The following is a 27,087-nucleotide window of genomic DNA, read 5'->3' as shown; positions in this document are numbered from 1 at the left end:
GACGTACTACCAGGAAGCATACCTTGAGTGCTTGTGTGCAAGTCATCCTGGGGGGATAAAGCGGCCCATTTGTGCAGCTCCAGAGCGTACCCGCCTAGACTGTCAACGGAATAGTGATGTCCCAGGCACTTTCATATTGTCGCGACTAAGCACACATATTTGGTTCTATCTTCTGGCGTCATTTCTCAAACAGTACTAATTGGGACCGCGATCCTGGAGAATCTCATTATATTGAAGACCATTTTTTTTGGGGGGTTAAATAGTTATGGCCCAAGTGTAGTGGTTGAAATTTAAAATAAGTCATTATTACAGAAAGGAAACAACTTATTTGTGAAGAGTTAGGTATTGTGGGTCTTCAGAGGCCATGGAAGGACTTCCTCACCTTTTTGACCAAAAACTCTTTCCAAATTTATAAATTGATAATATTTTGGAGGTAGGAAAAAAATGGGTGTCAGTTCTACTGTTCTGGAAAATCAGTATTTACTAGCTGAAATAACACTGACTGAACTTTTTGCTAACATGTGAAATTTTAGAATGATCCTGATTGGTAATAGTATATGTATTTTTAAATTTTGTATTAATTATAAACCTAAATTTTATTTAGATTCTTTCTAGAAGTTTTAAGAAATTATTTTCTTCCCCTCTTTTCCTTTTATAGGAATTCTGCTTGGACCCGGTATAGTATTAGTGTAGAACAAGTTTCATTAGGCTGTAATCTGCATTCGAATGAATTATTTTTCAGCAACAATTCAAACACATTCAAAAACTTTTCAATTCTCAATAGCTGTGAAAAACAGTGCTTATTAGTAAAATGCAAAACCATCCGCAACTTCTTAGAAGACCCTTACCTCCAAATCTCCCTAAGCTGTCTTTATGTCAGAAGAAAGCCCGTGCAGGTATGTGCATTACTCAGATGTTTAACTTTATTTTTTACAGAAGTCTCTCAACCTGCACAGCTCAGAATCGCAATAAGGACATTCACTAATAACCAGCAACTTACAAATGTTTGTTGTAAGATGGTAACATCCAATTCATTTCTACAAGTACAGTTTATCCTCATCATTTGTGGATTCTGTAGGAGTGAATTTACCTAACTGCTAGAATCTATTTGTAACTCCTGAATCAGTACACTGTACTATATTTTGTCTTTTTAGCTCCAAAATATACCATGAAGAACACTTTGGAGCAGTATATAGAGCTCTTTCTCAGTCATTTTATAATAGTGAAACTGTGCAGGAGGCGGGTATATATGATAATTCTCGGACACATGCAGGGCATTGAAAACACACATGTTCCCAGCTCAGGTCAAAGAAAGATATGGCTGTGCCTTCTTGTTTTAGCTCTCATATTACAAATAACTGCCCTTTTCCTGGTCTAGTTAGTGCCATGCTTTCTGAATTCTGTACTTTCTGTTGATGATTTAACAGTCTAACATAGCCCCTAAGTATAGTACAAGAAGGCTGTGATGTGCCTTATGGAGAAAATATATGCCTTAGAGAAGCTACCTTCAGGCCTGAGTTACAGCGTTGTTGGCTGAGAGTTCAATGTTAATGAATGAACGATCTATATTAAATAAAGTGTCTTGAAATAGAAGCACATATAAAACAAGGTTATGTATTGATTGGCTGCTGATAATGTTGAGACCAGAGGCTTGGAGGAACCTAACCCCGTATCTTCCCAAGAAGTAATGGCTCAGTGTTGGATAACTCAGTGCTCACTGAGACTACAGAACAGAACTGCCACAAATCATGAGAACAGAGTGTACTTATAAGCACAGTGCTAAGAACTGGAGATATAATAGTGAGCAAAACCAAGTCTGCCACTCCTCTTTCTTAGTTACCCTCTGGTGGGATCCAATGATCATACAACTAAATGTAAAATTATCCGTGATAAGTGCTGTGAAGTAAAGATGAGCCACTTTTATGATTATAACTTTATATAATACCCTTAATCCTCTATTTCTGTATATGGTATTTATTAACTCCTTACTTATAAGCAATGGTAAAATTAGCATATTTCCTCTTCTTTCCCCTTTTCAGTCTCCTCTACCCCCTGATTTTAGTTGATTATATTATTTTAGTGTCGGCATTTATACTGTTAAAACGTGCCTAGTCTAACTTGATTTACAATGCTAAATCATTACCTTTTGATCCATGGCTATTAAAGATGTGTCAATCAACATACCTATGTTACATCCAATTTCCTCTCTCACTTTCCCTACCAACTTTTGTTATATCATTTCTACATTTCTATAATGGTCTACATTTCTGCATTTACAATCTGTTCTGTAATAATAATACCCACAGTTATGTAGATATACTGCTCACTACTAGTTCTTTGGTTGTAGTTTTTCCGTTTATCTTTTGGTTGAAGTTTATCCTCTAGTACAGAGTTTCTCACTCTTGCTATTTGGGGCTGGATAATTTTTTTGTGGGGGGGGCTTTCCTGCTTTTGACAACATGGAGATTCAACGACCTTAACTATTAGTAATCCTGTGTCTCCAAAGGTTCTGGGCAGAGTGCTTTGCATATAGTAGATGTTCAAAATACTCGAATAAATGAATGAATACTTAAAATGACTGAAATACAATTTATAAAAATGAATATTCAAACACTGAAATAAAAACCTGAAATAAATACCTGCAGTTTGCATACAATGCTAAACGCTGTAGGGAATGAATGACACGATTGATCTGGTCCCTGCCTTTCAGGACCTTTCAAGAACTTTAGTTAAACTCTAAAGATGAGATTCACATACAGTAAGTACCTTAAATAATAATACAAAGAGCATAGAATTTATGCCCAATTAATGGTACAGACAGTAGTACTTCATAAATGTGAGAAACCCCGGGGCAGGAATGGGGTGTGAACTAAGACTTGAGGAATTAGTGAAAGTGAAATGAAATATGTTTAATTATAGAGGAGACCCATGTAGTTTTTGATGGCAGAAGAGTCTATTGGAAAAGTGGAATTTTAACGTACTAGAAGAAAAAGAAAAGAAATCATGGGGTTGGGGAAATGTATCAAAAAATAGGGAAGTCTATGGGCTTCCCTGGTGGCGCAGTGGTTGAGAGTCCGCCTGCCGATGCAGGGGACACGGGTTCGTGCCCCGGTCCGGGAAGATCCCACATGCCACGGAGCGGCTGGGCCCGTGAGCCATGGCCGCTGAGCCTGCGCTTCCGGAGCTTGTGCCCCGCAACGGGAGAGGCCACAACAGTGAGAGGCCCGCGTACCGCAAAAATAAATAAATAAATAAATAAAAATTTAAAAAATAGGGAAGTCTAAATTGAGAAGACAGATATCTTCATTGGGCAGATTTCCCTAAGCACCTCTTCTCTCTGCACCCAGTCAGAGTGCTTACCTTTATGGTTCCAGAGTATCCCCTATCTACCCCCTTACTGAGCTCTTATTCTCTAGTGTAACTGTTTGCCTGCCTAGTTTCTGTATTAAATCATGAGATCTTTGATGGTAGTAAGGTTTGTGCTGTGTGATTGTTCCCTCAGCACTATGTGTACAGCTAGCACATGGGAGGTGTTAAATGTTTGTTTAATTAAGTAATGAGAACAGTAAGTATGGGTTGTGTTAATCAAGAAGGATGGATTGTATAAGGTTTAAGGTAGACTTTGGCAAAGGAAAATGATTTAAATTGGTTGGTAAGAGAAAGTATTCCACACCGTGTGAGCAACAAAAGAAACTCAGGTCTACCTAAAAAAAAAAAGAGTGTCAGAGAAGGATAAGTGATCTCACTTGATCTAATAGGTTAAGTCTCTATTCTAAGCAAGAATAGCAACGATGTACTGGGTGATTGTAGCACAAGGATAAATGGAACGAATGACGGCGGTGTTATAAGGAATGGAGAGAAGAATTGGGACTATTCTGTTAAAAGATACTTGCCATACCCATTAGGCAGTGTAGTGTTTATTGGAAGTAGACTTAGATTCGCTGTAAATGTATATTGCAAACTCTAGGGCAACCACTTTTTAAAAAATTTTATAAGTATAATTGATATGCTAAGAAAGGAATGAAATTGAAGGAGAGAAACTGACTCATAAAATTCTCACCTAAAACCAGAAAAGACAGAATAAGAATGGAAGATTTCAAAAAGACAAAGAAGTAAAACAACTGCAATGAATAGAAAACTTTACAAATGTGGTAGATGTTAAGCCAATGATGTCAGTATGGTCTAAGTGTACCACTTAAATGATAGAAACTGTCAGAGTAGATAAAAGACAAGAGCTAATTATATACTGTCTGCAAGAAACTTCCTTTAAATATAAAAACACAGATAGATGAAATGTAAAGGGATAGAGAAAGATACATCATACTAACAGTAATCAAAAGAAAGCTGGAAGTGTATATGTGTCAATGCTACTCTCTCACTTCGTCCCTGCTTCCCATCCCCCGCCCTCCACCCCTGCCACAGTGTCCTCAAGTCCATTCTCTATGTCTGCGTCTTTATTCCTGTCCCGCCCTTAGGTTCATCAGAACCATTTTTGTTTTTAGATTCCATATATATGTGTTAATATACAGTAATATCTTTTTCTGACTTCTTCACTCTATATGACAGACTCAAGGTCCATCCACCTCACTACAAATAACTCAATTTCATTTCTTTTTATGGCTGAGTAATGGTCCATTGTACATATGTGCCACATCTTCTTTATCCATTCATCTGTTGATGGACACTTAGGTTGCTTCCATGTCCTGGCTATTGTACATAGTGCTACAGTGAACGTTGTGGTACATGATTCTTTTTGAATTATGGCTTTCTCAGGGTATATGCCCAGTAGTGGGATTGCTGGGTCACATGGTAGTTCTATTTTTAGTTTTTTAAGGAACCTCCATACTGTTCTCCATAGTGTCCGTATCAATTTACATTCCCACCAACAATGCAAGAGGGTTCCCTTTTCTCCACACTCTCTCCAGCATTTATTGTTTGTAGATTTTTTGATGGTGGCCATTCTGATTGGTGTGAGGTGATACCTCATTGTGGTTTTGACTTGCATTTCTCTAATGATTAGTGACGATGAGCATCCTCTCATGTGTTTGTTGGCAATCTGTAAAATAGATAGCTAGTGGGAAGCAGCTGCATAGCACAGGGAGATCAGCTCGGTGCTTTGTGACCTAGATGGGTGGGATAGGGAGGGTGGGAGGGAGACACAAGAGGGAGGGGATATGGCGATATACGTATATGTATAGCTGATTCACTTTGTTATACAGCAGAAACTAACACAACATTGTAAAACAATTATACTCCAATAAAGATGTAAAAAAAAAAAGAAAAAAAAGCTGGAGTAGCTATGTTCATTGGCTTGTTTTCTTATTGTTGAGTTGAAGACCTCTTTATTTTGGATGCAATTCCTTTATCAGATGAGTGTTTTGCAAATATTTTCTCTCAGTGCATGGCTTGTCTTTTTATTCTTTTAAGAATGTCTTTCACAGAGTAGAAGTTTTTAATTTTAATGAAGTCTAACTTAACCATGTTTTCTTTCATGAATTGTTGTTTTGGTGTCATATCTAAAAAGTCATTCTGAATAGCACAGGGAACTCTATTCGATACTCTGTAATGACCTATATGGGAAAATAATCTAAAAAAAACGGAGTGGATAGATGTGTATGTATAACTGACTCACTTTGCTGCACAGCAGAAACTAACACAACATTGTAAAGCAACTATACTCCAATAAAAAAATACATTAAGAATAAAAGTCACTGCCACACCTAACATCACCTAGATTTTGCTCATGTTATGTTTTGTTTTAATATGAGAGAGAGAGAAAGGAAAGTTGAACACGGTGGTGTAACCATTTTATGGAACGAGCTAGCTTTGATAAGTTCCATATAAGCAGGAAGCAAACATTATCCTTCTCCTACTACTGCTCTTTAAACTCACACGGCACACATCTCTCTACCGAGGCTTTTCTAGTCACTTTCATCTATTAGCCTTGTCTCATTTTTAGATATTAAGTCCAATCTAAATCAATACTTTCATCTAGCATGTAATTAAACCTTGCCCTTTCTCCCAGCTCAGACTAGGTCTGCTAATTTTTAGACAAGCCAAGGGAAACAGGGGCATGATAAATGCGTCCATCTCGTTCTTTTACTTCTCTTCCCCAACTCATAGTTTCTGGTATCTTCATAGGTGTGGCTAGGAGTGGGAAAGAGTTAAGGAGTTAAGAGTGAAGGTGAGAATCCGTCATCAGTCTCTGTACCCCCCTGAAATGCCAGAAGGTAGAGGTCAAGTAGATTCAAGGATTCTCTTGCCTTACACAAGTTGCGACACAGCAATGGGAGGGCCAATACATTTCTGTTACTCTGTAGGTATAAGGGGGTTGGGGGAACCATGGCAGGGAATGATGAGATGTTATCTTCTCCTTGTGGCATACACTCCTGTGCTCTGTAGATGGTTCTCTGAGAATCCCCCTCACTTGGTTTGAGGTCGGGGTAAATCCTCCTCTACCCACCACAAGGAGGGGAAGATCGGAGAAACACATAGCTCGCCAATAGCTCAATTCAGAAGAAATCCTCTCTGCGAATGTAGATCAACCTCTAGCCATCTCTCATATACAGACAACAGGTGAGACTTGGGCTTGTTTTGGCCATCTCTTTGCAAATCTTGCCTTAATGAATCTCTTATCTTCTCATCAGAATGCTGAGGTCCTCATCATTTATTGTACTCAACTGAGATGATGGACAAAAATGTTATTTAACATTCTGTCACAGAAGAAAGAGAAAGCACGATTTCATATAGTGAGGTCCCTAAGAATGCAGGCACAGTGCATTTTCTGGACCTAAGAGAGATAAGAATACTTCTGGTTGTAACCTGAGTGAACTCGTGGTACCCTGTAGCCAGTATCAGCATGTTATCATGTTCCAAAGCCATCTTGGTCTGATATCTGGCTTTGAAAAGAAATGTAAATCTTTGCTCAAAGAAGTTTCAAATGAGGAAGTGATAATGATAAATAGCGAAACTTCACTGAGTCATTTTTACCTCTCCATATTGCCAGAGTTTTCTGTGGCAACTGCTCAAAAATCTCCCTTTATGTCCTACTCTTCTTCATCCATTCTGTTCTTCCAGGAGTAGCCCCCTACTCTTTCTAAATCTAGTATAATTTAGCCGTCCTGATTCTCCAATTGTTCATGCAAACTTTATCCCAGTAAGGTAAGCAGAAGTCCTGATAGCTGAGTGAGTGTATACAGAAACGTTTTTATAAGGTGAGAGAGGGTGAGTGGATAAAGAAAAGCTATGAATGCTGAGACGTTAATAGTTCTGCCCCTGACACCTTGATAAACATAATCTAATTCTGCCTTATTTTTTTTTTCTGGTTTAGGAAAGACTGGTGAAACTAAGCTACCACGTGTACGGTTCATTCCAGATAAAACCGCTTCATTTGAAAGAGATAAAATTAGTTTTCCTGATGTTCCAAGAGATCAGTCACAACCCCCTGTTAATATTCAAAATCTCTTTCTTGATCATCATGTACAAAAAAGAGTGACTACTATTTCAACAACCACAAAATCTTCTAAGCATGTCTATTGGCACATTCCAGAGACTGCTACTGGTTCCATATTTTTTCCCAAGTGTTGTTCAGCTTCAAGTCGAATTTTTGGGAAAGAAACAAGCAAGATGGAAAGTTCCAGAAAATCAGAAGAGCCATTAAAAATAACAAATATCTATGCTAACATTTTAAAAGAGATTCTGATTCTCTCCTCAGAGTTCTCCAAACTACCAAGTGCCCCTTCTTCAGTGCCCACTCCCAAACTCAAGGAAGTTCATTCTGACCAGTTTTTACAAATGAGCAGTACCTATACTTTTAAGCAGCCCCTGTTACGTTTAAGTGCAACAGTGCCAATCCCTGTACCGAGGACTATACCTGTTAAAGCTGAAAGTCAGCAGTCTGACCGTTTACAATGTCGTACGGTGACACTAAATATTAAAGATTTTCCAGGTTCCATTTTCACACCGACGCCAGTTTTACCAAGGAAACCTCTAAGACAGTCTGTGATAGGTAAATCCAGTCTGAACATGGTCTGTAATAATGGGGTCAAGTAGAGCAAAAGGGAGAGAAGGCATCCAAGCATATGGTGGTTCCCCCTTGGGTCTGCAGAATGGGATGGTGGGATCCCTTTTCACCTGTACATTTAATATATGGGGCAGAATGCAGTAGCAGAAATCCTGACCTTGCAGGTCTGCCAAGGGCAAACTGGGAACTCCACCCAGATGGTGGTGATGGGAACCAGATAAAGCAGTTCAAAGGATCAGAAAAGCTCACATAAAGGAGGAGTGTGAATGAACAGTCGTCTGTAAGGTGGTCTAGATGAACTCTAGAAGCAGAATGCCAGTGCTCATGGATGCCTTCATGGGCACTTTTCCATGGATAACCTCAATTCATTAAAAGATGAACAATTATAATGAAGTCATAATACCCTCAACATGAATTTTCACACGAATTTAAACATTATCCTATTTTAAATTTTTTTCCTAGAAAATCATGTAACAGAACATGAACGTGTAGAAAGTGCCCCAAAGCAAAACATGCTGAACGTATGTGAAGGTAAATGCTAGGTTTATATCATTCTTTTAAAAATTGTATATATGATTATCTCTCCATAAAAGTATTTGTGATTTTGTGTGTTTGTGTATATGTGTGTGATTCACACATATGTCCCACCTCATTTTCCATTCCTTAAGCTATTTACTCAGCAACTATTTTTAGAGTGTTGACTATAAACCCAACTTTGTACTGATGTTGGGAACATATAAGATGGAGTATTCTTAATCTGGATGGAGAAGATAGACATGCAATCATGACAGTTAACTGCTTGCCATGTGCCAGCACTGTTTTAAGTGCTTTGACCTTAGTTACCTAGCAGAAACAAATGAGAAATCATCTTTAGAGAAAGATTACATCATCCTACGTCTCACACTATTTCTATAAACGATTTCACAAATACAGTGTATAGTAAACAATTCACAATTGTCAGGTACACAAAGAAAAACAAAATGAATGAAAACTAGCAGCAACAGTAAGCAGTAGAAACATACCCACAGGAGTTCCAGCTATTAGAATGATCAGATTCAGATTTTTAAATAACCTAATGACTTGGTTCTAGCCAAGATTGAGTAGCTTGTATTGGACAATCCCTCCCACCAAAATCAGTTATTAAAGCTGCCCACAAATACATAAAATAACCACTGAGGTTACTGGAGAGTAACCCTTGCAAGCATGACTTGAGTGGTTACCATCTTTGAAATAAGCTGAATTAGCTGTACATTTACCTTGGCTTTTTCTTGAGGGGATTTGTGGTGTTGGCGAACAGGGCACAGGTAGAAAGAAGGTGATAGTTTTACTGGATTGAAGAGATAGCAGTCAGACGTCAGAGTTGACAAGATAGCTGGGATAGAGGGGTAATATATCAGAGAGGAGAGAACGGAATTCAAATACCTGCATACAAACTCCCTTAAGAGTGTTGGCTGATTTCTAAGCTGGGCATGTACAGGACAATACGCTAAGAAACACAGCAGAAACCATCAGCTGAGATGCTAAGGAAGTGCGCCTAGATTTTGACAGTTGCACAGAAGGCAATTATTGGAGGTCAAGCTCTGCTGAAATGAAGGGGCCTTGGTAAACACACTGGGCTTTCAGTTGCAGACCCAGAAGACCTATGCCTTGGGAATAAGAATGATGCTCTAGGAGAAAGGACAAAACTAAAATAGGTTATCCCCTACGAAACTCAAAACCAATCCTTGATAAATCAAAGTGGTACTTCCTGCCTAGTCAAAGAAAACCTAACACTTATTAGAGACAGATAATATTATCCAGACCCTTTAAAATTTTCATTCACAATGTCCAGCATTAAACTTAAAAATCACAAGGCATCCTAAAAACAGGATAAAAGGTCTGGGAACCAGTAGAAAGAGGCAAAAGAAAGAGAACCATAGGATCAGGTATTGGGGTTTTCAAACAAGGATGTTAAAATAACTATGATTACTATGTTGAAGAAAATAAAAAGTTGAAGAATTTTATCAGAGAACTGGAATTTCTGCTTTTAAAAATTAGAGTCATATAAAATTTTAGAACAGAAAAAGTAATATAACAAATTAACGATTCACAGATGTGTTTAGTAGGAGATTATACACAGAAGAACACTCCAGACATAAAACTTTCTCTTTTTTCCCCAGTTGTATTGAGATACAATTCACATGCAACTCTGTATAAAGTTAAGGTATACAATATAATGATTTGATACATGAATATACAGTATGGTGAAATGATTACCACAATAAATTCAGTCAATACCCATCACCTGACAACTTTTTCTTGCTACAAGAAATTTTAGGCTTCACTCTCTCAGAAACTTTCAAATATACACTGTAGTATCATTAACTACAGCAGCCATAAGACTTTCTGAGCACACTACCCTTCCAGCAGTTCCCTATCCCTGTCTGTGACATAAATTAACCACTGGGTCTCCTCCACATCATAGGCCTAAACCAGTCATGTTACCATTTCTGACTTAGGGAGTTTATTCCACTCTGGTGTTTCCCTCTTTGAAAAGTTCCCAGGGAAGTTTAAGCATCCTGAGATCCTTCAGAGATCTTTCAGGGAATTTCTAACCACCTCTGCACCTCCATCTCCCTCCTTTTCACTCAAAAATCAACTGCTTGAGCTTAGCCCATAAGTGTGGGTGGGCAGGAAGCAGGCCACAGACTTAATTCTTAACTCATTCTCCATTCCTCTTGCTCCATTCCCTCCCAAAAGACAAGGAATCTCCATATCACATCATACATCTTTCTTCATTCTGTGGTTAACTTTCACATCGATTGACCTGAAATGGGCACAAAGGCCTATTTTAGAAATTAACAACTGAACATTGTTTTCTTTGGTCTAGGATGCCTCGTTTCTTCTCATTGAAGCAATGGTATAAGAATTATTCAGATGATAAAATATGTTGCAGCAAGTAATACAGCAAGAATGGCTGGAAGTGTAAAATATATTTCAAAATATTTTCCTGCCACACCTGGGTGTGTGCTTGAACATGCCATTTTTGACAAAAGGGGAAACCCACAAGGGTTGTGATAAAGTAAATGTAGGTGGTCGCTGTTTGGCTACTCCTGAGTTGTCTGCTTCCCCCCACCCCTTTCTTGTGTGAGGTCTTTAAACTGAGGGAAGAGCTTAGTTACACAGGGTATTTGAATCACGCATCAATGCGATATTAAAGCAAAAAGCAAGATTTCTCCTTGGGATATGATCTCTATTTGATATATGCTTATATGATGTCCTTTATTCATTTTGTGAAGAAAGAAGTTGTTTATGTAATTCATCATAAAATAAGATGTTTTTACATATAGCACAAGACTCAGACTGATGGAATCTAAATTATTGAGGTAGAAATCTATGAGCTTATGGTTTTCTTTTGGGAAGAAAAGTTTGCTATCTAATATTAGTCTGCTATCTAATATTAAAATGTTTGGCCAACAGAACCAACTGAGGTTGGGTGGATGGAGGTTATAGGGAATCTCCAACATGAGGTTGGGTGGGTGAAAGTTATGGGGAATCTCTTCCAAAGGAGGCATCCAGGTAACCTATTTATGATGACTTACTGTTATCATAACATGAATACCTTTTAACTTTCACTCTAAGTGATGACACATTTACGTTTCCTGTCTTGTTTTGTTTATTTAGGTAGCATTAAATCTAGAAAAATCGAAACCTCAGTGTCACATATCGTACATTGTGAAGGTTTTAAGGCTGTTGTGGCAACACGCTATGGAACAGTAACATCCATGACCAAGATGGCCATAGTAACCTGTCAAATTCATGGAAGAAATGCACTTAATCTTAAGGTATACTACGTCTTCTCAATGGCAACTTCCTGTTGTATTATCGGTCATTTTTGTTTTAGGTTTCCTAACTTAGGTTATTCTCCATGGTATTGAAGGAACAACATAAAGTGGTGGTGGTTGAGGGAGTAATGGAGTTGTATAGTAACAAAACTTTTGTGTGCTGTTGAAGTTAACTTGGTATCAATCCAAACTAGATGTTTTAAATTTAGGATGCTGATCGTAATCTTCATGGTAACCACTCCTAAGAAACTATCTTAAAAATGTACACAAAAGGGAATGAGAAAGGAATCAACATGACAGATTACAAAAAATTAATTAAACACCAAGGAGGCAGTAATGTAGTAAACGTGGAATAACAACAACAAAAATTCCAGAAAAGGCAAAACTATGGTGACAGTAAATATATCCGTGGTTGTAAGGGATTTTGGAGGGAGGGAGGGAAGGATGAATAGGAGGAACACAGGGGATTTTTAGGGCAGTGAAATTATTCTGTATGATACTGTCATAATGGATACACATTTCATTATACATCTGTCAAGACCCATTGAATATACAACAAAAGGTCTGAACTCTAACATAATTTACAGATTTATGTTGATAATGATGTGCTAATGTGAGTCCACTGATTGTGACAAATATACTGGTGTGTGAGATGTTGATGTCGGGCGAGGTACTGGATGTGTGTGGGGAAGGGGTATGTGGAAAAGAAAGATCTCAAATAAGTAACCTAACTTTGCACTTTAAGGAACTTGAACAAAAGAGCAAACTACACCCAAAATTAGCAGAAAGAAGGAAATAAAGATTAGAACAGAGATAAATGAAACAGAGGATAGAAAAGCAATAGAGAGAATCAATGAAACCAAAAGTTAGTTCTTTGAAAAGAATGACAAAGTTGACCTTTGGCTAGACTAAGAAAAAATAGAGAGAAGGTCCAAATAAATAAAATCAGAAATGAAAATGGAAACATTTCTACTGGCTTCACAGAAGCAGAAAGGATTATAAGAGAATACTATGAACAACTGCATGCCTGCAAATTAAATATCCTAGATGAAATGAAACATTTTCTAGTAAAACATAAATTACCAAAACTGACTCAACAACAAATAGAAATTTGAGCAGACCTATAAAAAGTAAAGAGATTGAATAAATTATCAAAACCTCCCAACAAAGAACAGTGCAGGTCCAGATAGCTTTATGGGTGAATTCTGCTAATCGTTTAAAGAAAAAGGAACATATATACTTCTCTAAATCTTCCAGAAAATAAAAGAGGAAGGAACACCACCCAATTCCACTGTTGTGCTGGTGGAGGGGGCGGGAATCCCACATCGCCCAACAGTTCTTGGACACCAGCTGGGTGTCCTACAATTCAACTCAATTCTGACACTATCTACCCAGAGATAACATCAGATTCCACACGTAAAGTGCTCAGTCCCATAAGACTGCTCTACACTTCAGACGCCAATCACAAGCCCAGGTGGTTACCTGTGATTCTGACCAACCAGCTACAGACTGGAGGTTCCAAGGACCCCCTCCAACTCAGGATGCCAATCACAAGTTGTTACCTATAGTTCTGATTGACTGGCTATAAATCAGAAATTCCCACGACCCCTCCTGATTAATTCGCTAGAGTGGCTCACAGAACTCAGGAAAGCTATTTACTTACTTGATTACTGGTTTATTACAAAGGATATTAAGGGATGTGAATCAACAGTTATATGAAGAAAAACATAGGACATGGTATGAGGAAAGGGTGTGGAGACCCTACACCCTCTCCAGGTGCTACTCTCCCCAAATCTCCACGTGTTCACAGACCTGGAAGCTCTCCAAATCCTGTCCTTCTGGTTTTTATGGAGGTTTCATTAATAGTATAATTGATTAAATCATTGGCCACTGCTGATTGAGCTCAGTCTTCAATCCCTTTCCCTCTTCAGAGGTGAGGGGACTGAAAGTTCCAACCTTCTAATCACATGGTTGGTTCTTCTGACACCCAGCCCCTTTCAAAAGTCACCTCACCAACATAAATCCAGTTGTTGTGGAAAGGTGTTTGTTATGAATAACAAGACACCCATTTCGCCTTTATGGTTCTGAAGCAATTTCAGGAGCTGAAGATAAGAGAATAAGTATTATGACAAAAGATGCTCCCATTGCTCTTATTGTTCAGGAAATTCCAAGGGTTTTGGGAGCTGGTAGCGAGGAACCATGGATAAAGTCCAACTATATATGAGAAATATATTTTGGTCATTCAGATGACCAAATACATTTTTTAACAAGTAAAAATATCAACAACATATAACACATTTTATGCTATCAGTATAACCCAGATATCAAGGGAAGATAAAGACACCACAAGAAAACTACAGATCAATATCCTTTGTTAATTAATTAATAAAATTGCTAAATCCATGATAGGATTAAGAAAAAAAGAAACACTAAATACCAAATTCAAAATTTAAAAAGGGGAAATCACCACATTTCCTACAGACATTAAAATAGAAAATAATGAAATAATAAGAACAACATTTTCCCAATAAATGCAACAACTGTGATGAAATGGAAAAATTTTTTGAAAAACACAACTTGCTGAAACAGACACAACAAGGACTAGAACATCAGAAAAGTCTTGCACCTGTAAAAACCTAATTGAAATTTTAATTAAGAGCCTTCACACAGAGAAAGCTCCAGGCACAAACAGCCTCACTGGTGATTCTATCAGACAATGAAGAAGGAAATAATATCAGTTTAGGCTAACTCCTTCAGAAATCAGAGGAGGAAGAACACTTGCTAACTCATTGTTTGATGCCTGTGTAACTCTCCTACTATCTCTTCAGATATTGCTCCCGTCTCATTCCTTTTGTCGTCTTCTTATCAGACTCCAGCTACATGTATCTTAGGCCTTTTCATCTTGTCCCATATATCCCTTACTCTCTTCCTGTATCCCTTTTACTTTCTGTGCTTTATTCTGAGCATTTTCTTCTTACCTAAATTCTGGTTCATTCATTCTCTTTTCAGCTTTGTGAAATCTGCTGTTAAACCCTTTATCAAGTCCTTAATTTTGGTTGGTTTCTTTTATAATCTAATTTCTTTGAACTTTAAATTCTTTATCTTATAATTTGATTTTTCGAGGCTATTAATCACAGTTAACTTTTTTTTTTGTTTAACACATCTGACGTATCCAAAATATGGACCTTCCATGGGCCTATTTCTATGGTCTATCATTTCTCTTGATTTTTGTCCAAGTATCTTTTTGCACGTCTTTTTATTTTTGATTGCATGATAGATGTTGTGTAGAAATAATCTGAGGCCATAGATAATGTTATATTCTTCCAAAATTTTTTTATTGTTGCTTCTGACAGGCAAAGAGGCTAGGGGATGTTCATCTTAATCTAATCAAAATCAGCTGGTTTAATGCTGGACTTTAATTTTGGTAGAGATTTCCTGTTAAACTTCTTTCCTAAGGCTGTAGCCTTTTAGCCACCTCATATCAAGTCTGAAGTCCCTTCTCCTTGGGAAGCCCTGAATTCCAATTTTTGTCTCCCTAGCCCTGTGAGACTGGCTATAGTTCGCCACCACAGCTTTGGATTAGGCAAATGACTTTTGGAGAAAAATAGTGTTGAGTGCTGTGTTTAACACCCTGAGATTCCCTTCTTTCTGGAATTTTGGCTTCTTAAGACCTAGCTACTTTAGTCATTCTCCAAGTCTCTGTTGTGTTGTGTTTGTTTCCATTTTTGGTTTTAGTTGAAGGGCTGGTTTGAAACAAGGCTGTTGCCCGTTAGTATAAGTGAAAAAATCAGATTATCTGGTTTTGAAGTGAATTACTTTATTTATTTATTTCTTTTTAAATAAATTTATTTATTTTTGGCTGCGTTGGGTCTTCACTGCTGCACACAGGCTTTCTCTAGTTGTGGCGAGCAGGGCCTACTCTTCATTGCAGTGCATGGGCTTCTCATTGTGGTGGCTTCTCTTGTTTCGGAACACGGGCTCTAGGCTCACGGGCTTCAGTAGTTGTGGTGCATGGGCTCAGTAGTTGTGGCTCGTGGGCTCTAGAGCGTAGGCTCAGTAGTTGTGGTGCATGGGCTTAGTTGCTCTGCGGCATGTGGGATCTTCCCGGTCCAGGGCTTGAACCTGTGTCCCCTGCACTGTCAGGTGGATTCTTAGCCACTGTGCCACCAGGGAAGTCCCAAAGTGAATTACTTTAAATCAGAGGTTGGCAAGGTTTTTCTGTAATGGGACAGATAAGTAAAATTTTAGACTTTGAAGTCTACATGGTCTGTGTCACAACTAATCAACTCTGTTGTGTAGTATAAGAACAGCCATATTACAACACCCAAACTTAGAGTGTGGCTGTGTTCCAATAAAACTTTATTTATAGAAACAGGTGGCAGACTGTAGCTCACTGATTCCTGCTTTAAATCGAGGAAGAGTATATCTTCTAAAGAGTTAAATGGAGCTAGTCAAGAGAAACATCTACTTACACAGTCATCAATATTATTTTAAAAGAATATTTGACTCCAGAGTAGAATCCTGAGCTCTGTGGGGATGATATAAAAGAATTAAAAGTAATAACTTCTAATCTATCTCATGGACTTATTAAGGAAACAGATTTTACATGAATAGAATTTACACAAAAAAAAATGTACTGATTAATTTAATACAGACTCAGTGCATCAATGCTTAAATGTTGCTAGAGCAATTCAAGAGCTTGAGAAAGCCTCCACTTTCTTGGTGTTGTTTAATTCTTCACATCCTTATCATGGTAACTGCAGCAAACAGGTTTTATGATGGGATGGTAAAAGAGAGATCCAGCATACCTATGCTGGTCAGACCTCATAGTATATCCACAGTGAAGGTTCCTGGGATTCCATGAGGCAATAAGAAGGTCCTGGATAGTCACTCATTCAGCCAATATTTAGTAATAACCCACTATGTACCCAGTGGTAAACTATGTATCTCATTATGTATCAGTGTGCAAAACAGAAAAAAAAAAAACCTATTTCATGGAGCTTATACTTTAGTGGGATGAGATCATACATACATACATTTATATATAGTCTGTCCTCTGGTGATAAGAGTTATGAAGAAAAATAAAGCAAGTGGAGGGGACAGAAAGCCATCAATGGGGCACTGGTTTGAGAGGTTGCTATTTGTGATAGGATGTGATGACTTACGAGCAGACAGCTGCCTATAAGCAACCTGTGAATGAAGTGAGAAGATACTTCATGGGAATAGATGGGGGAAGAGTTTTCCAGGCAGAAGAAAATGTAAAGGCACTAGTTATCTGAGCACACTTAGTGGAATGATTACAGACTGTGACAGACACTTTCCTGCTACATAATTTAGTGTACTACTAGTTATGTCGAGAAGAGATGAATGTTTAGTGACAGGAAGAAAGAACACCTACTCTTCTATAGGTGTATATTTCTACCAACATCTAGACATTTACAAATATTGATACTTTAATAAGAGGTCAGTCTTGAAACCAGTACTGTCAATTCTAAGATTCTTTAGCCATGAACCTCATCTCTCTCATACAGTGCATGCCATAACCCAATGCATTGGTAGCAATGCCTCCCTTCACTATAAGCTGAGGTTTGATCCTTCAGCATTAGAGTTCCTTGGTTCATTCAGCTGAACACTACTGATTCTATGATACTTAAGAAACAAATGTACCAACTTTCCTGGAATATTAAAGATACTGGGGGCACTAAGCATGTCTTGGTCAATTTGGGCTGCTATGACAAAATGCCATAGAGTGGCTTTAAAAATGGACATTTACTTCTCACAGTTCTGGTGGCTGGGAAGTCTGACACTGAGGTGTCAGCCAATTTGGTTCCTGGTGAGCGCTCTCTTTTTCACAGCTAACTTTTTGCTGTATCCTCACATGTGGAGAGAAAGAGATCTCTGGTCCACTGTTCTTATAAGGACACTGATTCCATCGTGAGGGCTCCATCCTTAAGACCTCATCTAATCCAAATTACTTCCCAAAGACTTCACTTCTAAATGCCATCATGTTGGGGATTAGAGCTTCAACAAATGAATTTTGGGGGAACATGAACATTTAGTCCATAACAAAAGCATATGTTTTCCTCAATCAGAAATTGGCATATTTAAGCAAGAAATTTTAAGAAGACGTTAGATTAATAGAAAGATAACAGAGAAATAGAAGTAGAAACATGAAAAAAAGAGGGGGTAAAGAGAATTAAATATAAAATATATTTAATTACTTATTTCAGCATGTAGTGGACAGTCAATAAATGTTTGCTTGTTATTAACTGAAATAATGCCTTTCACACATGTAACACTATATTTATTACAGATGTAAATACTTAGTTTTTCTATTTTTTTCTTTACATATTTAAGAAATTATTATCATGAAAGACTAAAATAAATGAATGGAAGATTATTATAGGCTTGTTATTAGGTCACACATTTAGATTATGTGCTCATTTTTTTAAACACTAGTATAAAATATTTTGTGCATGGTAAATAATTCTTATCTCTTGTCACTTTCTTTTAGGGCTTTTTTCTCCTGAATTGTCCAGACCTAACATCTTTGGCTTTCCAATTGATATATCTTAATTTATCATATAATAACATCGGTTACTTTCCCACAGAAGTGAGTCCATTTTTATTATTGTATATATTGTCATAATTTATTATTATTAATAATTATAATTTAAAAATAGACACTTATGATACCCTGGAGTTACTACAAATAAATATATTTTGGATTGTATCCTAAAAGGCTCATTTTTAGAAGTACCAAAAGTATAGTACATTTTTCTTAGCAAGTCCCATGACACAATCCCCAAAGACTGTGTGTTATGGTCAGGCTCTCAAATATGTTCTCATAATTGTACAACGTATATAAAATTATTTATTTTTCTGATTCTGAATAAAACCTAAGATATACTTTATCCATGCTAATTGGAAGCTTTAAAGGCAATGTTTAGTGACAAGGTAATATGATGTTGTAACAAGTTTTAATTACAATAGGCTGAAATAGGATATTCTGCTTAATAAAACATACCAAGGATAATCAGATATGGGGTGAGATGATTCAATGTCATTATATAAACAAGTCATTATAAGTAATTAGGACAGATTATGTTTTCAGTGTCTTTAGTCATTGTTTCATTGGTCACGGGGTGTTTTGTTGTTTTGTGAATTGATTTCCAGAGTATTAACTTTTAGTGAATTAATTTCTAGCAAATTGACTTGCTTTCTATTTCAAACATGTAGTATTGGAAACATATATTTTCCATAATTTCTATGATATTGTGTTTTTATTTTCACTAGAAGAGTTATTTGTTCTTTTCTAGTATATCACACTAGTTTTATTAATTTGACTAAGACAAATTGACAAGAATTCCCAAGGAATACAGGGATCTTAGTTCTTCACATTAATTTTAACCTTTCTTCTAAACAGTCATATATGAGGCTTGTGCATCTGCCAAAGAATGCTCTAACCACTCAAGCAGAATGTATAACCATATGGGAGATTTTCAGGTGTAAAATATAAAGCGCTCATTTTTAAAGTGATAGAAATAAGTAGAACTTGCCATTAAAATGCAGATCAGTGTTGTACAGCTATAGATAAAATGTTCCAATGAAAATGGCACTATCCAGGCTTGGAAGGGCCGTACTAGGGGTAGGCAAATGATGCCAAGTTATTAGCATAGTGTAAGTGAAATGAATAGAAGACTAGAGGCTGGCATACATGTGGTGATTGGACAAGTTTCATGGAAAATTCAAGATGGTAGACTCTGGCAGAGACAGAGCCTACTGAAATAGTTTAGGACAGGAAAAGGTAGAAGCAGAAATGGTAAATATAACAAACCATATAAATATATACTTGGTCTCCTTTCTTCTCGTAGCTTCTTTAAAAGACACAAAATCACGTACAGTAGTAATTAATTATAATAATGTATTGTTACGTTTGTAACATATATAGATGTAATATGTATAAAAATTATAGTACAAAAAAGGAAGAGGGAATAGAGCTATCTAGGAACAACATCTCCATATCTCACTGGAATTAAGTTAGTGTAAATCTGAAGTAGATTCTGGTAAGTCAAGGTGTATATTACAACCCCTAAAGCAATCACTAAGAAAATAACTGAAGAGAATACAGTGGGAAAAAAATCATTAAATTAATTTAAATGTTATACTAGAAAATATCCAGTTGATGCGAAAGAAGACAGTAAAGGAGGAACAAAAATGACATGACATTTAGAAAACTATAAGTGAAATTGTGATGTAAATCCAACCATGTCAATAATAACATTAAATGTTAATACATGAAACAATCCAATAAAAAAATACAGTTTGTCAGCCCCAGTGATAGTCTGTCTAAAGGAGATACACTTAAGAGTAAAAGATCCAAAGAGGTTAAAAGTAAAAGTACAGGAAAAGATATATCATGCAAATAGCAATCATAAGAAAGCTGGAGTGACTATACTAATATCAGACAAAATAAATTTTAAAACAAAAAATGTCACTAGAGATAAAGAGGGACATTTTGTCAATCTTTCAGGATGCTGTAACAACTATAAACATTTAGGTACTTAACAACAGAGCCCCAGAATACATGAAGCAAAAACTGAAAGAACTGAGGGAAGAAATAGAGAATTCAAAAATAATAGTTGGACACTTCAATACCCCACTTTCAATAACACACAGATCAACTAGACAGAAGATGAAAGTGAAATGGAAGACATGAACAACATTACAAACCAATAAGACCTAACAGACATTTATGGGACACTCCAACCAAAAGTAGCAGAATACATAATTCTCAAATTCACGTGGAACATTTTGCAGAAGAGACAATAGGTTAGTCTACAAAAAATTTAAAAAAAAATTGAAAGTCACAGAAAGTATATTTTTGGGCCACAATGAAATTTAATTAGAAATCAGTAGCTGAAAGAAATTTGGAAATAAATGGAAATTAAGCAACACACTCTTAAATAACCAATGAGTCAATGAAGAAATCAAAAGGGAAATTAAAAATTATTTTGAAATAAATAAAAATCAAAACACAACAATCCAAAATTTATGGGATGCATCTACATCAGTGCTCAGAGGGAAATTTATAGCTATCAATTACTATACTAAAAAGGAAAAAATCGAAACCTAATATTCCATCTTAAGCCACAAGAGAAAAAGAGCTAAATAAATCTAAAGAAAGAATAAGGAAGGACATAATAAAAACTAGTGAAACACGGAACAGAAAAACAATGTCAGCAAAACCTAAAACTGTTACTTTGAAAAGATCAACAAAATTGACTAACCTGACATAAACTGACCAAGAAAAAACGAAGATTCAAGTTACTAATATTAGGAGTGAAGGATGGGATATCATACCAACCTTACAGAAAAATTTTTTAAAGATTTTAAGAAAATACTACAAATAACTGTATACCAGCCAACTAGATAATGTAGATGAAGTGGACACATATTTAGGAAGACACAAGAATGGACTCAAGAATAAATAGAAAACCTGAATGGTTCTATAAAAAAAGAAAGAGTTTCAGTAGTAATTTTAAAACTTTCCTCAAAGCAAAGTCCAGGATCAGATAGCTCCATTGGCGAATGCTGCCAGATGTCTTAAAAAGAATTAACACCAATCCTTTACAAACTCTTATGAAAAATTGGAGAAAACGTTCTCATTCAAACTATTAAACCAGTAATACCCTGATACCAAAACTAGACAAAGATATGGAAAGAAAAGCAAACTATAGAACAATAGCTCATGAATATAGATGCAATAATCCTCAACAAAATGCTAGTAAACCAAATTCAGCAACATATAAAGAGGATTTTCCACCATAACCAAGTGAGATCTATTCCAGGAATGCAAGGTTGGTTAAACATACAAAAATCAATCAATGTGATTCCACATTAATATAGTAAAGGGTTAAAAAAAACTATACAATTATATCAACAGAGACAGAAAAATCATTTTACAAAATCCAACATCCTTTCATGACAAGAACACTCAACATCTATGAATAGAAGGGGGCATCCTCAACTTGATAAAGGGTGTCTACAAAAAACCCACAGCCAATACCATACTTAATGGTGAAAAACTGAAAATTTTCTTCCTAAGATCAGGAACAAGATGAAGATGTCTACTCGTGTCACTGTGTATTGTACTGGAGTTTCTAGCCAAGACAATTAGACAAGAAAAAGAAGTAAAAGGCATTCACACTAAAAAGGAAGGAGTTTAAACTATCTTTTGTTGTAGCTGATACGGTCTTATATATAGAAATCCTAAGGCATTCACTAAAAACTATTAGAACTAATGAGTGAGTTAATCAAGGGTGCAGTGTACAAGATCAATATACAAAAATCAATTGTATTTCTACATACTAGCAACAAACAATTCTGACAAAATTAATAAAGCAAATCTACTTACACGAAAAAGAAGAAAATACTTAGAAGTTTAACAAAAGCACAAAACTTATACTGTGAAAACTACAGAGCATTGTTAAAAGAAATTAAAGAAGACATAATTATATGACAAGACATTCCATGTTCATGGATCTGAAAACTTAACATTGTTAAGATGGCAATACTTGCAAATTGATCTACAGATTCATTGCACTCTCTATGAAAATTACAACTTGCCTTTTTTTCAGAATTTGACAGGCTGATCCTAAAGTTCATATGGAATTGCAAGGGATTTCAAATAGCCGAAACAATCTTGAAAAGAAAAAACAAACTTGGAGGACTTAAACTTTCTGATGGCAAGAATAAGCATGCTCTACTCCACCAATTTTAAATCTTCATGATATAAAAAGTTTTAATTTAATGTTAAAGAGAGCTAATGTAAAAGCTTGTTAAGATTCACTAGAGAGGAAGAAATATATAAATCAAGCAAAGATTGTGGATTTAAATGGCATACTCTATTTTTAAATTTCATATGAAAAATCAGTTATTTACAAATTACTGTGATATCAGAGTGAATCAAGCTGGCTATGATATCAGACACCCCATGATTGCTGCAGTTAATTCCACTTATTTTCTTGATTCTGCAGGTATCTCCTACATTCCTCATTCTTGACATTCCTCATTCTTGGTTGTCTCTTATGAAACCGTGAGCTTGATCAAATAGGATGATTTTCCCATTTAGAAAAGGAACATTCTTGAGTCAAGGGTATATGAGTACAGTAGCTGCACTATCTTACCATATCATACATGTGAATGCTGGTTAGTTATTTTCAAGGCTTACCAAAGGTATTTATTGAGATATATGACACAGCCAATTAGTGTTACCATACTGATTTGACTGCATTAGTTCAAAGGGTTTATAAAATGTAAAAAATAAGGATTCGCACACTTTAGTATTCTACTCATGCTTATTTCTCTTTTCCATTCTTCAGATATTTTGTCTTAAAAATTTACAAATACTGAATCTGAGAAATAATCCTATCAAAGAAATCCCTTCTACAATTCAACAACTTAAGTTCCTTAGAACTTTCAACATCGCCTTTAATTTGATTACTACGCTTCCACCTGGGTAAGGTTGATAGTCTGAGATTCTAAACATAGAAAATAAAGAGCATATAATTTAGAAAAGGATCAATTTCCCTTCTGAAAGCAGCTAGCTACTTTTTAGCCATTTGATAATTTTTATTCAGTTCCAGTTAGCTGATTTGCTTCTAATTATTGTGTTAAAAAAAAAAAAACTACCAGCTACATAGATGGCAATTAATCTGGGGCTAGTAAATACATATCTAGACATCCATTATCTAAGTATGGATTAAATCATATAAAGAAGCTCAGGTGAGAAACTTACACCTATCCCTTGGTAGCCTTTTTGGATATCGAAAGAACTCTGAACTTGGAATTAAGAATTCTAGCCTTGGGACTTCCCTGGTGGCGCAGTAGTTAAGAATCCGCCTGCCAATGCAGGGAACATGGGTCTGGGCCCTGGTCTGGGAAGATCCCACATGCAGTGGAGCAACTACGCCCGTGTGCCACAACTATTGAGCCTGTGCTCTAGAGCCCACAAGCCACAACTACTGAAGCACGTGTGCCTAGAGCCCGTGCTCCGCAACAAGAGAAGCCACTGCAATGAGAAGCCCACACACCACAACAAAGAGTAGCCCCTGCTTAACACAACTAGTGAAAGCCTGCATGCAGCAGTCAAGACCCAATGCAGCCAAAAATAAATAAATAAATTTATTTTTAAAAAAAACATCGAGAAAAAAAAGAATTCTAGACTTTTAACTTCAAAGTTGAGAATTATCTATTTGATCTGGAGAAAGACACAACCATTCTAGGCCTCAATTTCCTAAGCTATGAACTAAGAAATTACCTGTATGATGTCTAAGATCCTTTAAACTCTGATAGGAATGTTTATATCCAGGCATAAAAGAGATGGATTTTTTCCCCACATATGGACTGGTAATTATTTAAAGTCTTAATGAAAGTTTTGAACCAAAACCTTAACCAAATGCCAAAACAAGATATCTCTTCCAGTTAGATTTTAACAAATTGAACGTAGGTTAAGGGCAAAAAGTTAAGAGCACAGGGACTCTTAAACAGTTTAACATTTTGCAAAAGAAGGTTCTTATAGTAATTAAGAAAGTGCATCAAAATTCATTTATAAAACTGTTCATCCAGCATTGTTTGTAATTAACAATCCAAGATCTACATTAAAACACTGTAAAACTATTCATTTTGAAAAATTAAAAAGTATATAAAAATTATATCATTTCTGTGTAAAAACGCTTATATACACATCACACATTACACATAAAATGTATTTAAAAAGAAAGAATAAATACTAAGTAAAGATATTGCATTATGAGTTTTATTTTTGTTTGACTCATCTATCTTTCCAGAGTAACATAAAGTGTACTGCCTTGATTCCCTGCCTGGATACTAGAATCAGCCATTTCTCTTAAGAAACCCTATTTCCTTTTTATTGGAGGATGGTATTTAAAAAACAAGATCTGGGTGCTGTATATTCCCACTGCTATTGGGATGATATTGCTTCTAGACACTCTCAGTGCACAGAGATAGATAATTTATGTATGTATACTAATCTGTGTACACACATATCTATAATTGTTTCTGTGTATACACACACACACATACATCTATGTACACACACCTCACTCCCTGAAGTTATGAAGCCATAACTGTAACAAAAGTTTAAAAAAAAATGCTCTTATCTTTTTCTCAGTGGATACCAGGAGGAAAATGACATAGAAAATTACTACTTTTAACTAACAGAATCAAAGTTTTGCCTTGTTTTGGTTCAGTTTGATTTAATTAGCCAGCATGTTCTTTGGGAAAGAGAAGCTGTTTGGAATAAAGAATTTAAGAACATACTTGTGAACCCTGAAGTAAGAGCTGATTCTAAAAATGCACAAATTTATTTTCCCATATTGGTATTGATTAAAGATAGGGACTGAATTACTTTGTATCCATATACCTGAAGAACAGGGAGTACTAATTTGATTTCATACTGACTTGGATAAACTACTTAACTTCTTATAGCTTCCTTTTTTTTTTTTTACAGTTCTTTTTTTTTAAAATATCTTTATTGGAGTATAATTGCTTTACAATGTTGTGTTAGTTTCTGTTGTACAACAAAGTGAATCAGCTATAAGTATACATATATCCCCACAGCCCTTCCCTCTTGAGCCTCCCTCCCATCCTCCCTATCCCACTCCTCTAGGTCATCACAAAGCATGAAGCTGATCTCCCTGTGCTATGCAGCAGCTTCCCACTAGCCATCCATTCTACATTTGGTAGTGTATATATGTCAATGCTACTCTCTCACTTTGTCCCAGCTTCCCCTTCCCCCCACCCCCCCCGCATTTTCTAAGACTGTGTCTTTATCCCTGCCCTGCCACTAGGTTCATCAGTACCATTTTTTTTAGATTCCATACACCTGTGTTAGCATACAGTATTTATTTTTCTCTTTCTGACTTACTTCACTCTGTATGACAGACTCTAGGTCCATCCACCTCACTACAAATAACTGAATTTCGTTCCTTTTATGGCTGCGTAATATTCCATTAATATGTGTGCCACATCTTCTTTATCCATTCTTCTGTCGATGGACACTTAGGTTGCTTCCATGTCCTGGTTAGTGTAAATAGTGCTGCAATGAACATTGTGGCACATGTCTCTTTTTGAATTATGGTTTTCTCAGGGTATATGCCCAGTAGTGGGATTGCTGGGTCATATGGTAGTTCTATTTTTAGTTTTTTAAGGAACCTCCATACTGTTCTCCATAGTGGCTGTATCAATTTACATTCCCACCAACAGTGCAAGAGGGTTCCCTTTTCTCCACATCCTCTCCAGCATTTATTGTTTGTAGATTCTTTTGATGATGGCCATTCTGACTGGTGTGAGGTGATACTTCATTGTGGTTTTGATTTGCATTTCTCTAATAATTAGTGATGTTGAGCATCTTTTCATGTGTTTGTTGGCAATCTGTATGTCTTTGGAGAAATGTCTATTTAGGTCTTCCACCCGTTTTTGGATTGGGTTGTTTGTTTTTTTGATATTGAGCTGCATGTGCTATTTGTATATTTTGGAGATTAATCCTTTGTCAGTTGCTTCATTTGCAAATATTTTCTCCCATTCTGAGGGTGTATTTTCATCTTGTTTATGGTTTCCTTTGCTGTGCAAAAGCTTTTAAGTTTCACTAGGTCCCATTTGTTTATTTTAAATTTTATTTCCATTACTCTAGGAGGTGGGTCAAAAAAGATCTTGCTGTGGGCTTCCCTGGTGGCGCAGTAGTTGAGGGTCTGCCTGCCGATGCAGGGGACACGGGTTCGTGCCCCGGACCGGGAAGATCCCATGTGCTGCGGAGCGGCTGGGCCCGTGAGCCATGGCTGCTGGGCCTGCGTGTCCGGAGCCTGTGCTCCGCAGTGGGAGAGGCCACAGCGGCGAGAGGCCTGCGTACCACAAAAAAAAAAAAAAAAGATCTTGCTGTGATTTATGTCAAAGAGTGTTCTGCCTATGTTTTCCTCTAAGAGTTTTAGAGTGTCTGGCCTTATATTTAGGTCTTTAATCCATTTTGAGTTTATTTTTGTGTATGGTGTTAAGAAGTGTTCTAATTTCATTCTTTTACATGTAGCTGTCCAGTTTTCCCAACTCCTCTTATTGAAGAGGCTATCTTTTCCCCATTGTATATTCTTGCCTCCTTTGTCAAAGATAAGGTGACCGTATGTGTGTGGGTTTATCTCTGGGCTTTCTATCCTGTTCCATTGA

General features: G+C 36.5%; 1 protein-coding gene across 1 annotated transcript in view; it reads left to right on the top strand.

Annotated features, from left to right (window-relative positions):
- The first annotated feature begins 811 nt into the window (after positions 1-811).
- Positions 812-27,087, top strand: part of LRRC63 (leucine rich repeat containing 63) — a 41,252-nt gene continuing 14,976 nt past the window's right edge. Inside the window, exons 1-6 of the mRNA XM_059996206.1 lie at positions 812-896; positions 7,331-8,008; positions 8,486-8,554; positions 11,687-11,847; positions 18,362-18,460; positions 23,232-23,368. Coding sequence (XP_059852189.1) covers positions 812-896; positions 7,331-8,008; positions 8,486-8,554; positions 11,687-11,847; positions 18,362-18,460; positions 23,232-23,368 — 1,229 coding nt within the window. The remainder of the gene's footprint in view (positions 897-7,330; positions 8,009-8,485; positions 8,555-11,686; positions 11,848-18,361; positions 18,461-23,231; positions 23,369-27,087) is intronic.

The sequence above is a fragment of the Delphinus delphis genome, chromosome 18, assembly GCF_949987515.2.
Source record: "Delphinus delphis chromosome 18, mDelDel1.2, whole genome shotgun sequence".
In the NCBI taxonomy this organism is placed as follows: domain Eukaryota; kingdom Metazoa; phylum Chordata; class Mammalia; order Artiodactyla; family Delphinidae; genus Delphinus; species Delphinus delphis.
The sequence above is the reverse complement of the archived record's forward strand: the minus strand, read 5'-3'. Positions and strand labels throughout refer to the sequence as shown.